The 15,097-nt window shown below is 40.7% G+C and overlaps 1 protein-coding gene across 6 annotated transcripts in view; it reads right to left on the minus strand.

The window, feature by feature from the left end:
• The window catches only part of NHSL1 (NHS like 1), a 243,738-nt gene that overhangs the window by 109,925 nt on the left and 118,716 nt on the right, over positions 1-15,097 (minus strand). The window contains exon 1 of one of the 6 annotated variants that reach the window (XM_069488922.1): positions 9,123-9,190. The exons of the other annotated variants lie outside the window; for them this stretch is intronic. Within the exon in view, the coding sequence (XP_069345023.1) occupies positions 9,123-9,138 (16 nt within the window). The 5' untranslated portion in view covers positions 9,139-9,190. Of the gene's footprint in view, positions 1-9,122; positions 9,191-15,097 lie in introns of those variants that run through there. 6 annotated transcript variants of the gene reach the window in all.

The following is a 15,097-nucleotide window of genomic DNA, read 5'->3' on the forward strand; positions in this document are numbered from 1 at the left end:
TTTCTGACAAATTGAATGTGGGGTATGAGAGGAAAAGGAGTCATAAATGACTTCAAGGTTTTTGGCCTAAGCAACTGGAAGGATGAGTTTGCCACTGAAATGAGGAGGTCTGTGGTGGAATGGATGGGGGTGGGGAGGAGTTCTGCTATGTTCATAAAGCCAGTTAGACATCCAGGTGGAAATGTGGAGTAGGCAGCTGGATGTTCATATCTGAAGATTAGGGGAGAGGTCTAGGCTAAAGATAGAAATGTGGGAGTTAGCAGCGTATATCAAATATGAGATTGCTTTCCTGGAAAGCAGCAAAGGACTCTTGACATTGACTAGAGAATTATCTTAGTGTTAAAATGAGAATTCTCATTGCACAGTGAGGAAAGCTCCACTCTGGCAGAGAGAGCCTGTGCTCTCACTTCCCTCCAAGGCACCCATACAGTCTAATCTCACACTGAGTTAGTTGCTGGAGGCCAATGGCAAGCAAGAGACAAAGGAAGGTAGCTAATAATGCACAGAGCTCGTCTGTGCATTTTCCAAAGTTGTAAAGAGGGAAAGGGAACATTAGAGTAAAGGAAAATCTGGTCAAACACAGTCCAAAATAGCAGTCTGGGAGAACCCTGTGGTATGTCATGTGCCGAAGGAATCTCATCTATTTTAGGGGCTGCAGTTTTCCCCCAGCTCACAGACACTTTGTCTTTTGCAGATAACGTGCTAACAATGGATCCAGTCTATGATTTCACAAAGGTGAGTGAGGGTTGAGAGCAACTAAGACAAATCCATTTTCAACCAAATGAGTTATCATGAATCAAAAAGCATACAAATGAAGATTTATAATACCAACCAACACTAACTTTCTGTGGCAAGGAGAAAAGGCACTGGAGGTTCAGCATTAGATGTTTTCACTGGGTGATTCAAAAGAAGCCGTCTCTATAGGAACAGTCTTAGAAACTCAAACCTAAAAGCAATGGCAAACATCAAACTAATAATGTTTTATATTTAAGTCATGCCTAAGAGCGTCACAGATTTACTCGTCTGTATTCAATCCTTTCAGCATTTATGAACTCTGCGTTTTTGGAGGGATGGACATATACTGTCATCTTTCCAGTATGGTCCTTGTTTTGAAACTTCCATTGTAATTTACCGACAATTCAGTCGGACAGCTCTTAACACTCTGTTCTCGCTGAAGTCAAAACCAGGCTGCCAATTACTGACAGAAGAATAAATTCGGGGAGAAGAGAAGTAACCCAATGATTAAGAGGAGCTCAGTACCAATTCCTCAGCCCAGCAGTCAACTAAAATAAGGACATTTCCACCTATGTAAGGAAAAAAACTATCCATCTTAGATTTCTCTCATCTAGATGTGGAGGGCTTTTGTAAAAATAAAACAATTTTATAAAAGCCACCCTCTGAGCAGTCCAAATCTTGTTTTAAGTTTTTTTTTTTCTTCAAGTATTTGTTCTGCCAGGAAACAGTTCCAAAAAGCAAAGGTTTTGTCTCAACTGTCGTGGCAGCAAACACTTCCGCTGGAGCTGTTAGAACGGTATCAGGATACTCTCCCTGGCTCACAGCGCTTTCAAAATATTTGTGTTGCTACAACGCTCCTTTGCCAGTACGTGTGACTTGTAATACTTTTTATTCATCTGGATGTATTTAAACAACTGTGTAAGTCCAGGGGACTTTTTAAAAGTTGGCGTAAATATGCTGTGATGAAAAATGAGAAATACATCTGCCTTTCTCACTATATAGTAACACCATGTTTGCAAATTGTGGTACAAATTAGTCTTTACTTTCAGAAGCCCAAGTTAAGTCTAATCAGTAACTTTTTGTAAGCACTTACAGAGATCAAATTTAAATAACATTACTATATATTTGTGAGAAAATGCCCAGCATCGTAGGCAAGTTATTATTTAATCCTCAATGTTTTATTTGGTAGATTCCATTCTCAGAGCTAAGGAGATCTTTACTCAAGGGGTAAGCTGATATAATTAATGCATAGAGCTGGGATTTCTTGACTCTTTTCCGCTAACCTATGTTAATTATTTTTATTATTTGGATCATGATTAGCAAGGAAACCCTTTAAAAAGTCTCTGGCTTTGCTCTGTTCCCAAAGTCAATCTTGGGAAAAGAGGAACCCCCAAAAGTGGGCCAAGCAGTTGTTCCTTTAGAGTAGACAGGAAAGCAGCCAGAAGTCTTGGGGGCTGCAGAGACCCAGGCCTGGGAGAGAAGTCCCAAGCATCACAGATGGGAGGGGTAGGGATGGTGCCCGGCACACGGTAAGTGCCTGTCACTATGCAGTGAATTGACCCTTATGGTCCCAATTCTATTGAAACGTTTTGGTCAGATATGATGAACTTCAGAGGTATTTCAAAATATCAACAAATGGTGGATAAATTTAGATATGTAAATTAGTTACCTTCGGATAATATTGGCCTTTGTTGCTTAAAATACTGGGTATTCTGTTACAGCAATACTTTTGCAGGAAAACAAAAGGGACTAGAGCTTCCTTTGTCTCCTTAAAATTAGGAAAGGGTGTGAACAAAGAGAAAAATGCAAATGTGTAGGAGATGATAAGGAGGACGGGTGCAGTACCAAGGAGTGCTAGGTGCTTCCAACAACCCCAAGCATCTCCTGAGGCCCCTTTTTTCATTTGCTCAGGAACCTTTTCTGTTTAAAAACAAAAAATTCACCACTCTCAATTTCTGGTGCAACCCAATCTTCTACCAATTCAGGACTCTCCTGGGCACCTGCCTGGCCCAGCAGCCAGGCCCCTCTGGCCCCACCTGCCTTCCCTTTCCTACAAAGACCCCTTGTCAAGACCCCTGTTCATCCTCCTCTGGCTCCTGCTCCCAACAGCAGTTGGGACAGCAGAGGCATCTCTCCCAACTTTTATTCTGAAAGTTTCAGCAACAATGAAGCTTGCACAGTTCACTCAGTGAAACAAAAACACTGAAGAACATAGGTGGCCCCTGTGGTCATCAAAGCAGAGATTTTCTCTTTTGTTTTCAAATGCTATCTGGCAAATTTTCCAAGTACAAACGTATGACATATAATCTGACCCTTTGAAAACCACTCCTCGTGTAAGTATAAATTCACTTAAATTATATTGCAACTCGAGGTTCCTAAAACTCACTTTATGCTATTTATATGTTTTTGTTACAAGAAGACATTCCAAAGACAAAGTGGTGATGGGAGCTTACATTTCTCTTATCATACACCTCTCCCTCAATTAAACGCATGGTGGGGTCAGCATGGCCTTTTGTTTCAGTGGCTCTCAGGATTAACCACATTTTGACAGTAACAAGAACAAATTCTAAACCTAATTTAACAAAAACTGGTCAATGTCACATAATTACCAGATGGAAGATAAACGCTGCTGCCATTATACCATATAGTTTGTCATTATATTGCCTATCAAATTAAGATCTCTTAATTTTAAATTCAATTGCTGTGTATTATTTTATAAAAATAATTTACATTCTCAATTTAAGAATATCCATCTTCCACCCTGCATCCCCAAGATCACATCTTGCCAAGCTGCTTAAATCATGCAAAAGCCATTAATTGCTTAAAGACCCTTAGGTTGTTTTCAGCAGTATTTTCTCCTGATGTTTAAAATAGAAAAATACATACCCCTGCATACCTTTGTGCCTGGCTAATGGTGGTGACATGATGTCCTGAGTGGTAAATTGCCTTTATCACACTGATCCATCTGCCTTCGTCTGTTAACTATCACCTTTACTAACGCGTGTGCAGACTACTGATGACATCTTCGTAACTGGAGGGAGTTCGATATGGCTTAGGTATGATACAGCTCCCCCAATGGGCAATCACAGAAGAGGATAGCTTGGGGGCTGGGGGGAACTACAAGACAGAGATGTGACAAGCAGCAAATAAAGGAAACAAGAATAGGTAAAAAATGGAGCAGGAGATATTGAAAGGGAGAATTGAAGTGAAATCTTTGCCAGTGCTTTCAGTAATTCAAGTCATTTGATGCAGTTGCACCAAATTACTAAGAGCATTATCCTTGTACAGAGCATGCTCCAGAAACAAGCAGACCAAGTTCACCTTGCTTCAGGCAGCTAAACTCTTGTTAACTGCTCTTTCAGTCCTTAAGGATCATCTCCTAGTTTATAATATTACACAGCCTATTCAGCTTGGTGATCTGGCTTCTATTGCAACATATTTAAATACCAAGATTTTAACTATTAGTGAAATGAAAGGAGAACTAAAAAGCATGATAAAGTTTTCAAGAGAAAGACAAAAGAAATAAAGGGCTAGCTTTGTTTGGCTTATTAAATTTCAAGGGTTTTCCCCACCAGTTTGAAAAATGCATGTTATCACCAGTGTGTTTATTAAAAGTGCTACTTTAAATTGCAGATTGAGCAAATGTGAATTCCTCTCGCTAGCTGTAGATTATTGGCTAATAATTACATGCAATTTTTAAATGAAAGGAAGGGGAAGAATTGGGAAGACTTGTAAGATGGTTCTAGAAGCCACTGCTAATTTATATAAAACTCCAAATCTGGATGTATGATAGTAAAATGTCTGGAGTCGTACAGATGCAACATTCCCAGGGTCGCTTTGTGTTTCGAGTTTTCAAAGTCTTTCAAAATGATGTGCAGAACCAAATAGCAAAAATAGCATAAACTTTGCTCACTGATTATCTGACAGCTTATTACCGGATTTAAGAAGGGGTGAGGGACCTTCCAGAGCAAATGGTTGCTCGAGAGCTCACTTGAAAAATGCACTTGTTCCAGCACAGAAATAACAAATCTGTTTCTGATTCCAGACATCATTTCCAAAATGCTGCCAAGAAAAGAATCTAAGGAATTCTTTTACATGCACAACATACACAAGACAACTGGAAAGAGGCCTGTGATCTGTCCCAGAGTGCATGATGAGGAAGAAGAGAGTTGAATTTCTAACATGAACTGCCCTTGTGGGAGCAGAAGCACATGCCTGGGATTGTTCGTGGCGGTAATCTCCAACATAACTCTTTGCTATTATTAGACAACCTAAAGGCTTTCCTAAATCTGTAACTTGTGGAGCAGAAAAGGGTACGGACAAGACCCTACATGCGAAGCATGCAGGCAGCTGGGAGACACCCAACTCCACAGAATTCACCGTTTTTCTGCTCCATGAAACTAGATTTCTAGATCTCGAAAGACACACAGAAGCTGAGAAAGGAACCTAGTCCAACACCAAACCCAAGTTTAAAATCCCTAGAGAGAATACAGAATCAAGTAAGATAAAATCTAATATTAAATTCAGAAACTTAAGGTCCATGATGTTCATAAAACATACTGAAATTCTTAGAACATAAAAGGATATATATATTAATCCTGTCCATACTAAAAGCAACATCGTTTTTAAAAAATATCACCTTATTTTTATTACTCAACAGCAGAGATAGACTACTTAACATGACTTCAGAAGTACATAATTTGGCATGCATCATTTCTGTTATATTAACAAGGGGGACTTAGCAACAGACTCCACTCTGGAGAGAAAGAGAATAAGCAGGAGAATTTTAAAAGACTGAGTCATCCAACAGACTGTGCTATCTAATGCAACCGTTTAAAATTTTGGCTCACACTGAGTTGAATGCAGTGAACTAAGTTCAATTTTGTTTTTTGTTTTCCCCCTTCTCAGCAGGATAAGAGTTCATGAAAGAAACTGAATCGCTTCAAGGAAATAAAGAGGCAACATTTTCTTTTGCCTGACTAATCATAATGGGTACCTACATTTTCAACTCTTCTACCTAGACATACAAACTTGTCTTAAACATTGCATTGCCATAGTTTCAGACACATCATTAAAACAGCTATGTTGGCAATTCTTACAGCTTTCCATTAAACACACTTCCTATTAAGCTGCCCTCAATCTATATGATTTTATGCATGGCCAACTGGCCTGGGTTAAATAGTGTCCCCTCAAAATCCATGCCCACGCACAACCTCAGAATGTGACCTTATTTGGAAGTTGCAGACATAAGTAGTTAAGGTGAGGTTATACACTGAATTGGGGTGGGTCCTAAATCCAATGACTGGTGTCCTTATAAGAAAGCCATCTAACAGAAGACACAGAGACACAGAGAGGCACACTGGAAAGGCGGCCATGGGAAGACAGAGGCAGAGATTGGAGTGTCGCTGCCACAACTCAAGGAACACCTGTAGCCACCAGAAACTGGAGGAGGCAAGGAAAGATTCTTCCCTAGAACCTTCAGAGGGAGCATGGCCCTGCCAGCCCCTTGATTTCAGACGTCTAGCCTCTAGAACTGTGAGAGAATCAATTTCTGCTGTGAGCCACTCACTCAGTGGTAATTTGTTATGGCAGCTCTAGGGAACTAATACAGATTTGTCTACTAACCAATGCCAGTAGGACAATGCTTTGTTACCAGTTCACAACAAGCTTAGTACAGGAAATGAGATTAAATATTTAAGGACTTTTATAGCTGTCTCACATTGTGGTGATATCACACAAACACAGGATTTTATGTTTTACAAAATAGCAGTCTATAATGGATTGGAAATTAAAAAAAAAAAAGGCTTCCCCACAGTTGGAGAAGTTCTGCAAAGATAATTAATATTTATAAAGATGCAGCTGATATACTATAATCAAGAAATCTCATTCTGAAACATCTCAGAGAAACTTAATTATGCTCCATGTAGCTCTAGTGGTAAAAATATTTTATTCTAATTTTTTAAATAAAGTAATCTCTGAATGGTATACTACATACACATGGTAGTTTGCTTGCTGTTAATCACATTATTTCATGAGCCAGGAACTCACTTCCCAGATCATGATGGATCATTGATTACATAGTGAAGGAGTAATACACCATGCCGTTGTTAACCACAGGGACTTTGGCAGAACTCTAGAGAACATCTTCCCAGAGACAGGGCACTCAAGTGTTGCTCATAAAAATCACAATTGGGTGGGGCTGCTGTATCTGAGATTATTCAATGGCAATAGCAAAGAGTGAGTGTGACTATATGAGTTACTATAGTGACAATAATGACAAAGATGACATCCTTCTTCCAGGAAGGCCAAACTGACAAAAAGCTAAGTACACCTAACTTCAGAAAAAAATAGTCTACATGGAGAAAAAGAAACCTTGCACCAATGTGGGAGGCTATCTAATTCGAATGTTCTCTTCCAGCAATTACAAGAAACACACAGGAACAGGAACGGGATTTAAACCAAAAGAAGAGCAATTGTGTTTCCTTTAAAGTCAATGCTCATCACAACCACGTATCCCATAGCCCCTAGGACCCCAGCCAGCCATAGAAACACGTCAATTAATGAAAGCCTTTTTTCCAAAGTGAAACACAAAGCATCAGCAAATAGCTTTTAATATTTCTGTGTGTTTTTTTTTCTTTTTAAATTTCACTTCATTCTTAGGCAATATTGTGTTTAATCTCACTCACCATCATTTCATCATGGCTTTGCCTCAACATGGAGCACAAAGGACAACCTAAAAATCATTATTGTACGTCAAGAGGCTATAAACCACAGGAAGAGAGCAACATGTCAACTGCCTGTCCTGGCTGCTGGGAGGTCAGAAAGCAAGCTTTAAGGGGTGCTATTGTGGATCCCTGATTATAACACACACTTCAGCATAAAAGCACTCTGTTGTCATCACATGCCACACACTTGAGTTCTCAGAATTTCCTAAGTTACCACAGAAACTAAGAGTCCATGAAATTGATAGATTCTCTAATAAAATGAAATGGCTGCTATGGGAATGGGTGGAGAAAAATATGTAGAAGCTGCAGAAGTCATACCCAGTAACAATTCCACACCTGCATTCAATTAAAAATCCTAAACCTTAAACTATCATTGGATCATAATGATTTCAGCTGCACTGGGGAAATTACACTAGATTAGCATGTACCTTCATCCAGTAATACTGTTCATTCTTCATAGCTCAACTTTTTTTTTGCGGGGGGGGGCGGGGCGGGGATACTTTTTAAGAAACAGTCTCATGAGAGCTCATAAACTCCTTTGATCTGAAATTATTTTCCAGAAATATTCAAATTCATTTCAGTCTATGCCTCCTTAGAAGTCCACTGCAACTAGATAGTGGAATTAATTGAGTGCGTAGGGAGAGAAAATGTGATGTTCCTTTTTGTCCCTACCCCTAAATTTGAAACTTTTACATAAACAAATATCCCAGACTCAAAGTTTCATAGTAAAGACTGGGTTTTAAGGTGTCAAATTAGTGTTAAAACTGCAAAAGCTAAGAATACAAAATCTATGTCTATACCTCATTAACAGACTTTGAGGACAAAGGAGCAATCTGCAAAACAAGCAGCCAAGACCACTTTCTTTCCAAAAACTGAAAAGTTGTCAAGAATTTCCCATCAACAGAATGACATACACTGAAAGATATGAACAAAATAGTCTACTTCAGTTCCAAGGAAATTCATCTTAAACCACCCCCCCATTTCAACAATCTCATAGACAAACACACTCTCACATGCCTAAATTAATTACATTATGACAAGAGCTGAAAGAAAAATAGAGTTGAAGGAAAAAATAATTGCCTAAAAAGAGAAAATACTCTTCAACTAATCAGGGAATCACTACATATATTCATATATTCACCATCTTATAGTAGTTAGAAGAACTACAATCCACATGTAGCTAGAACAAGAAGTATGTTCCACAGTAAAATTAATTTCATTCCTGAATTCACACATTAAAGCTTAAAGCAATGGAATCTCTTTCCCCTTTCTACCTATTCTAACCCTTTACACAACACATTATATGAAAACTTCTCTAATAGGACTCATACAACTGCAAACGATTCCCACATTTACTGCGCTCATTAAAAAAACCTTCTTTTATTCTAAACTTTTAACTACTTTTGTCTATGACAAAACACATACAAAACACATTCAAATGGAGAAATATCCTTTCTAAGAGAGAATTCCATCTCCCCAGCAGGAGGTCTTTCTTCCTGTTTGCAACAAAAAAAGAACAATGACTTTTTCACTTTCATACTTACAAAACTCCCCTCAAACTTTGATTTTACTGGAACCAACCCTGTGATTTGGACTCTGATGCTAAATGACAACCTTCCCTAACTATCACTTTCCACCCAAATGGGCCCGAAGCCCCCTCACCTTTCAGGCAGAACATTCTGCAGCAGTTCCATGGAGGGGCCGAGCTCTGCAGTCCGCTGTAGGCTGCAGTGCTAGGCACAGCTGTCTCCCAGCCCACCTCCTCGGCGTTCACTGCCAGCGAGCGGGGCAGCCGGCCAGCGCCTGTTACTACAGCAAGCCACTGCCCAATCCCCAGCTTTCTGGGCTGCGCTGCGGACACCTCCCTATCTCTCTAGGTTATTTCACACCATGGAATCAGCCCAGGATCATCCTGAGAGGGGAGGGGAGCCGGGGGGGTTAGCGGTCACCGTTCACACGGTCCGGTGCAGAGCAGCACAAGGGCGAGCCCATTTGTTTGTGCTTATCTCTCAGCATTTTCCATCGCAGCAGATGTGGCTCCTCACGCAGTCAAAACAACACAAAAAAGAAATCACTCGATTCAGTTTAACTGTTCGCTATTAATGACGACTTATTATTCATTGACTTCATTACTCCTTTTCTGTTCACACGCTTCCTTTTTTTATTGTGATATGCAACAATCCGTAGCATAATTAACGCTAGACATTATGATATGTAACTCTGCACAAAGTTGTCTAAGTCTATATAAATGAGCGAATGTATGTGAAATGCTCACAGTAGTGCCGGACGAACAGTAAGCACTTAGTTGTTGACCATCATTATTGCTATTACTATATACTGCTATTAATAAACTTAAGTGTTAGGATACAGATGTGAAGCACGTTATGCTCCTATAGCATTGTCATTTTTTCAGACGAGGAAACAGAGCCAGCATTGGAGTATGCAAATTTCCATAATAACTCCACTGTAGCCATAATCAGTTCAATTAAATTTCTTCCCCTCTTCTGGAAAGCTAAATTTACTCTGGCAAGCTCAGGGCTACTTGACTGTGAACTCTTAAACACAGGTTAAAAGTGAAAGAAGGAATCTTGTGATGGATCTGAAGAGAAAGAGTCTACAAATACTGCCTCAGGAGCACCCTGCTTGAGAAGTGCCGTCTGAACCCCGAATGGCCCCGTGGTCCTTCCCCACGTAGGCTGGACAGTCTCCTGGCACAGGAAGTGGCCATTGTTCACAGCACTCATGGCTGTTTGCAGGTCTTCCTTTTGACTCCACAGGATGCAGGAAACTGACTCACAGAACCAGTCTCTCTATCCGTCTGTGTCCTGGCGTGCTCGCTGCAGCCCTGCTACACAGTATGCACGTTCTATGTTCTTCTGGCCTTCAATCCATGGTTCAGCATATCCTAGTTGGGTTTCTGCTCCTTGTCATCCTGTATTGCCAACAGCACCTGGTTAATTAGTTGTCTACCATGAGGACGGCATTGTACAAGGATATATAAGATGAGGTCCCTGGCTAGAAGCTAGTTAGGATGGAAAAAACCTGCATTTGGAATGATAAACATTGGTATTAACTCTTAGAACTGCACTGGAAGGAACCTCATAGCTCATCTCATTTGGTAAACCATGAGCTCATCTCACTCACCTAACTAGCAGTACATCAAGATCACAATCAGACCAGCTGACTCAGCATTTTCCATATTACCATGCAGCACTCTCCATGGCTAGTTAGTGTCATTCCCTGTCCTCTCCTATTTTAAGTGGTCTTTCTACATAATTTATGAATTGCAATGGTATTCCTGAAAATATTTTTGTGGGTGAGATCCAACTTTTCAAATTGCACGGAAAGAAATTCCTACCTTGGAGAGTTAAGATTTTTGAACATAGGCTAGTACACAGGCTATGGGTGGTTTAGTGTATTTAACAGCACTCTGAATACTCACAGTTTAAATCTTTTTTAATAGAGGTAACTTTGTATGCTGGAAAGAACACTGGATTGGAAAGTAAAGAGACCTGATTCTAGTCTCATCTATGTCACTACCTAGCTGGTCTCTGGCAACTCATTACCTGTAAATGTGGGGACTGAATGGAATGTGAGGACTAAATTAACTCTAAGATGCCATCCTGTTCCCTTAATTTTGTATGAACATACATATATACACACACACACACACACACACACACACTGTTAGGTGCATTAGGTCTCAGGAAAAGAGAAAGTCTTTGCCTTCTTGAGCTTTACTGCAAGAGATGAGTGGAATAACTAACTCAACGTGATGTTATATGATAGAAACATACACAAAATTAATAATGAGCAATCACAGTATCATGCCTATTACCATCTAATTAAGCTACCCTTACAAACCAGGTTAAAACATCTATAATTTAATGTGTTGGGCTGCATAGTGTTCACCCAAAATTCAAGTCTACCCTCAGAATGAGACCTTATTTGGAAATAAGGTCTTTCCAGATATAAATAACTAAGGTAAAGACGAGATGACAGTGCATTGGGGTGGACCCTAAATCCAGTGGGAGTGCCCCAATAAGAGAGAAGAGACAGAGACACAGAAAAGGTCACAAAAAGAAGGGGCACAGACTGGTGCGATGCTGCCACAGGAAGGGAACACCCAGAGCCAGCTGAAGCTGCAAGAGGCAAGGAAAGATTTCTGCTTAGAGCCTCTGGGGAGAGCATGGCCCTGCCGACACCCTGCTTTCATATCCTGGCTCCTGGACTGTGAGAGAATAAACGTCTGTTATTTTAAGGTATGGCATTTGTGGTAATTTGTTACAATAGACCTTCTTAATTAACACATTTAAGGTAAGTATTAGGGTGAAGGGGAGCGTGATTTTTTTTTTCTTTTTAAATAACCTTCAATCTATGTTTACAGGAGCTTAAAATCAATTTTTTCCATACTCCTGTACTTACCGTGACTAAGTTTCATTTGAAAAAAAAAAAATCTTCCTATAATAAAGCACTCTCAAGCAGCACAAATACCATCTTCTATTAGATAAGTGGAATTACAGGTATGGCCACCTGAAAACGTCACAGCATTAATCACAAGCAATGAAAATGGAATGGGCCAGGTGTGGTGGCTCACGCCTATAATCCTAGCACTTTGGGAGGCTGAGGCGGGAGGATTGCTTGAGACCAGGAGATCGAGACCAGCCTGAGCAAGAGCTGTCACTATGAAAAATAGAAAAATTTGCCAGGCATGGTGGCACACACCTACAGTGTCAGCTACTCCAGAGGCTGAGGCAGGATGATCACTTGAGCCGAGGAGTTTGAGGTTGCAGTGAGCTATGATGACACCACTGCACTCTAGCCCGGCAACAGAACAAGACCCTGTCTCAAAAAAAAAAAAAAGAAAATGGAATGGGCTTTTATTAATGTCCAATATTAAGATTATCATTTTTAAAAATCCCTTGTTTTTGACCATAGAACCACTGTGAATGTTTGAGAAATAAAACATGAAAAGGCATATTGCTCAAACAAGGAGAAAAACTAAGAACTGTCCATTAAAATTATTGTCTGCTACCCCTCATCGTTGCTACTGAGATTGAAAAATAAATGCCTAGGAAGCCTGGATGAAAGGGAGTAGGCCCAGAATGAGGTACATTCACAGCATTTACAGCCCTCTGGACAGGACAAAGGTCTTGCTTTTGCCAGGGATGACCTCAGGGCGGCAACCACTTTTCTCCCTTGTAGGATTACAACATCTAGCATCATGTTAAAGTTTAACATTATCATCTCTAAAAGAGGGAGTGGTAGCCACACATACAGCCAAAAATTTTCAGATAATTATGTCTTCCAAACCCCTCCAGTGAGATTTCACTTGTGTGCTAAAATTTTATTCTGCTTTCGATAACATAGTGGGGATGAGAATACATTAGGAATTAATTTGCTGAACATGTAGAATTAGTGAGCCTAGGGCAGCTCAAAATTCTACTTCATCCTGGAAAAACACAACACAAAAGCATACACGAAAAATAGACAAACCATATCTTCTCCCTATGCATCCTGACTCTTAATCTTACCAAAAAAGCCAGACAAAGAAGGAAAATCCTTTCTCCATACTCACTCCTGGTGGGTTTCTCGTCTATTAGAAAGTACAGTAGATCCTCCTTGTTGGAGGTTTCGCCTTCCATGGTCTGTTATGCCCAGTCCAAAAATATCAAAATAGAGAATGATGTTAAGACACACAGAGAGGCCGGGCGCGGTGGCTCACGCCTGTAATCCTAGCACTCTGGGAGGCCGAGGCGGGTGGATCGCTCGAGGTCAGGAGTTCAAGACCAGCCTGAGCAAGAGTGAGACCCCGTCTCTACTAAAAATAGAAAGAAATTATATGGACAACTAAAATATATATACACAAAAAATTAGCCGGGCATGGTGGCACATGCCTGTAGTCCCAGCTACTCGGGAGGCTGAGGCAGTAGGATCGCTTAAGCCCAGAAGTTTGAGGTTGCTGTGAGCTAGACTGACGCCACGGCACTCACTCTAGCCCGGGCAACAGAGTGAGACTCTGTCTCAAAAAAAAAAAAGACACACAGAGAGAGAGAGAGAGAGAGAGACACCACATTCACATAAGTTTTATTACAGTATATTGTTATAATTGTTTCATTTTATTGTTGGTTATTGTTAATCCATTACTGTGCCTAATTTATAAATTAATCTTTATCATAGGTATGTATGTAGAGGAAAAGCATAGTATATACAAGGTTCATTACCATTGTGGATTTAGGCAACCACTGGGGAGTCTTAGAACATATCCCCCGAGGGTAAGGGGGAACTACTGTATACACACAGGCAACACCTGTTTTCCTACCTGTAACTCTAGACGTGCTTTTGAAGCACGAGGAGCTTCTGAAGTCAGGAGACTGAAGACATACTTGCAATCACTAGTGCTTTCCATTTTCCCCTGCATCGCAAGGCACCGAAGATGCTGAAACCCTCTGATGGTTTCAAGATGAGAATGACCAGGGTAAGGCAGTTCCCTGGAGAAGAATCCACTCTGGTGGCACCTGTGACCTTCACCGCTGACATCATCCTACCCAAGTTTTAGTCATTCCCAGCTCCCAGTATTCAGGAATACTTCTGGATTCTGAATGTCTCAAGCAAGAGAGAGATTCAATCTAGGTTTTTCTATTTATTACTACCACGGGCACAATAGAAAGAAGGAAAAAATTATAGCATTATAACTGTAAATTGGCTAATCTCACTTTTTTCCTGGTTAGTTTAAAAGTACTCCCCCATTCTTGTGCCCCAGTCCAGCCACCTCTACAGGCAGGGAAATCTGGAACACAGGGCTTTGTTCTGCACACTTCCTCCTCCTAACACCATCTGAGCCTGTATCCTGTTTGATTTTTGTGCACCCTGGAACAAGGCCTGACCTGCTTGGTCCCAAGGGCAACCGTCATCCTCTCTGCAGCCACTTTTCTCTTACGAAATATCTGAATCCTGGGTTATTTCATGCCGGACACAAACCAACTGTGGAACTATACGGCAACCAGGCAAGTCTAATAAGCGTCTGGCTGCAAGTAGACGCTATATTTACGTCACTATATTTCCTCCCTGAATCACGGGAGTTCTGTTCTAATCGGCCATTTTAAAATATATTCTCCTGAGCCAATTCTTAGGGTTATTTCAATTTTTATTTTTTCTGCACAGCCAAGTCTAGACTTCTTGACATCACAACCAAGAAACTAGCCTGCATTTGGCTCTTCTCATGAATTTGTATCTACCCCTACTCGTGGCACCCTAGCTAGCTCTCCTCACACCCAAAGGGCTTGATAAAAAAAAAAAAAAAAAACACCAGAACTTTTGGCTTCTTCTGGTTCCATCTTTCCAGGAAAGGTAATAATGAGTTTCTAAGTTGACCTGGGCTCTAAGCTTAGATAACCAACCTCCGGCCTCTCCTGACTACGCGTAGATGTGGAGAGCTGCCTGGGCCCCTGTACTGTCCCCTGGACTCTAGTCTATAACTCCACCCGTTTCCTTGGGAGCACAGTGACACCTATTAAGCAAGAGCAGCAGAAAAGTCTTTACTATGAAACATTGTACCATAACCCAGCCCTGATGTGGCTTCAAAGAGTAGTGCCTATGGCTGAGTTGTTTCTGTGAGCTAGAACACTCTTGGTACC

Source organism: Eulemur rufifrons, chromosome 15 (genome assembly GCF_041146395.1).
Source record: "Eulemur rufifrons isolate Redbay chromosome 15, OSU_ERuf_1, whole genome shotgun sequence".
NCBI lineage: Eukaryota > Metazoa > Chordata > Mammalia > Primates > Lemuridae > Eulemur > Eulemur rufifrons.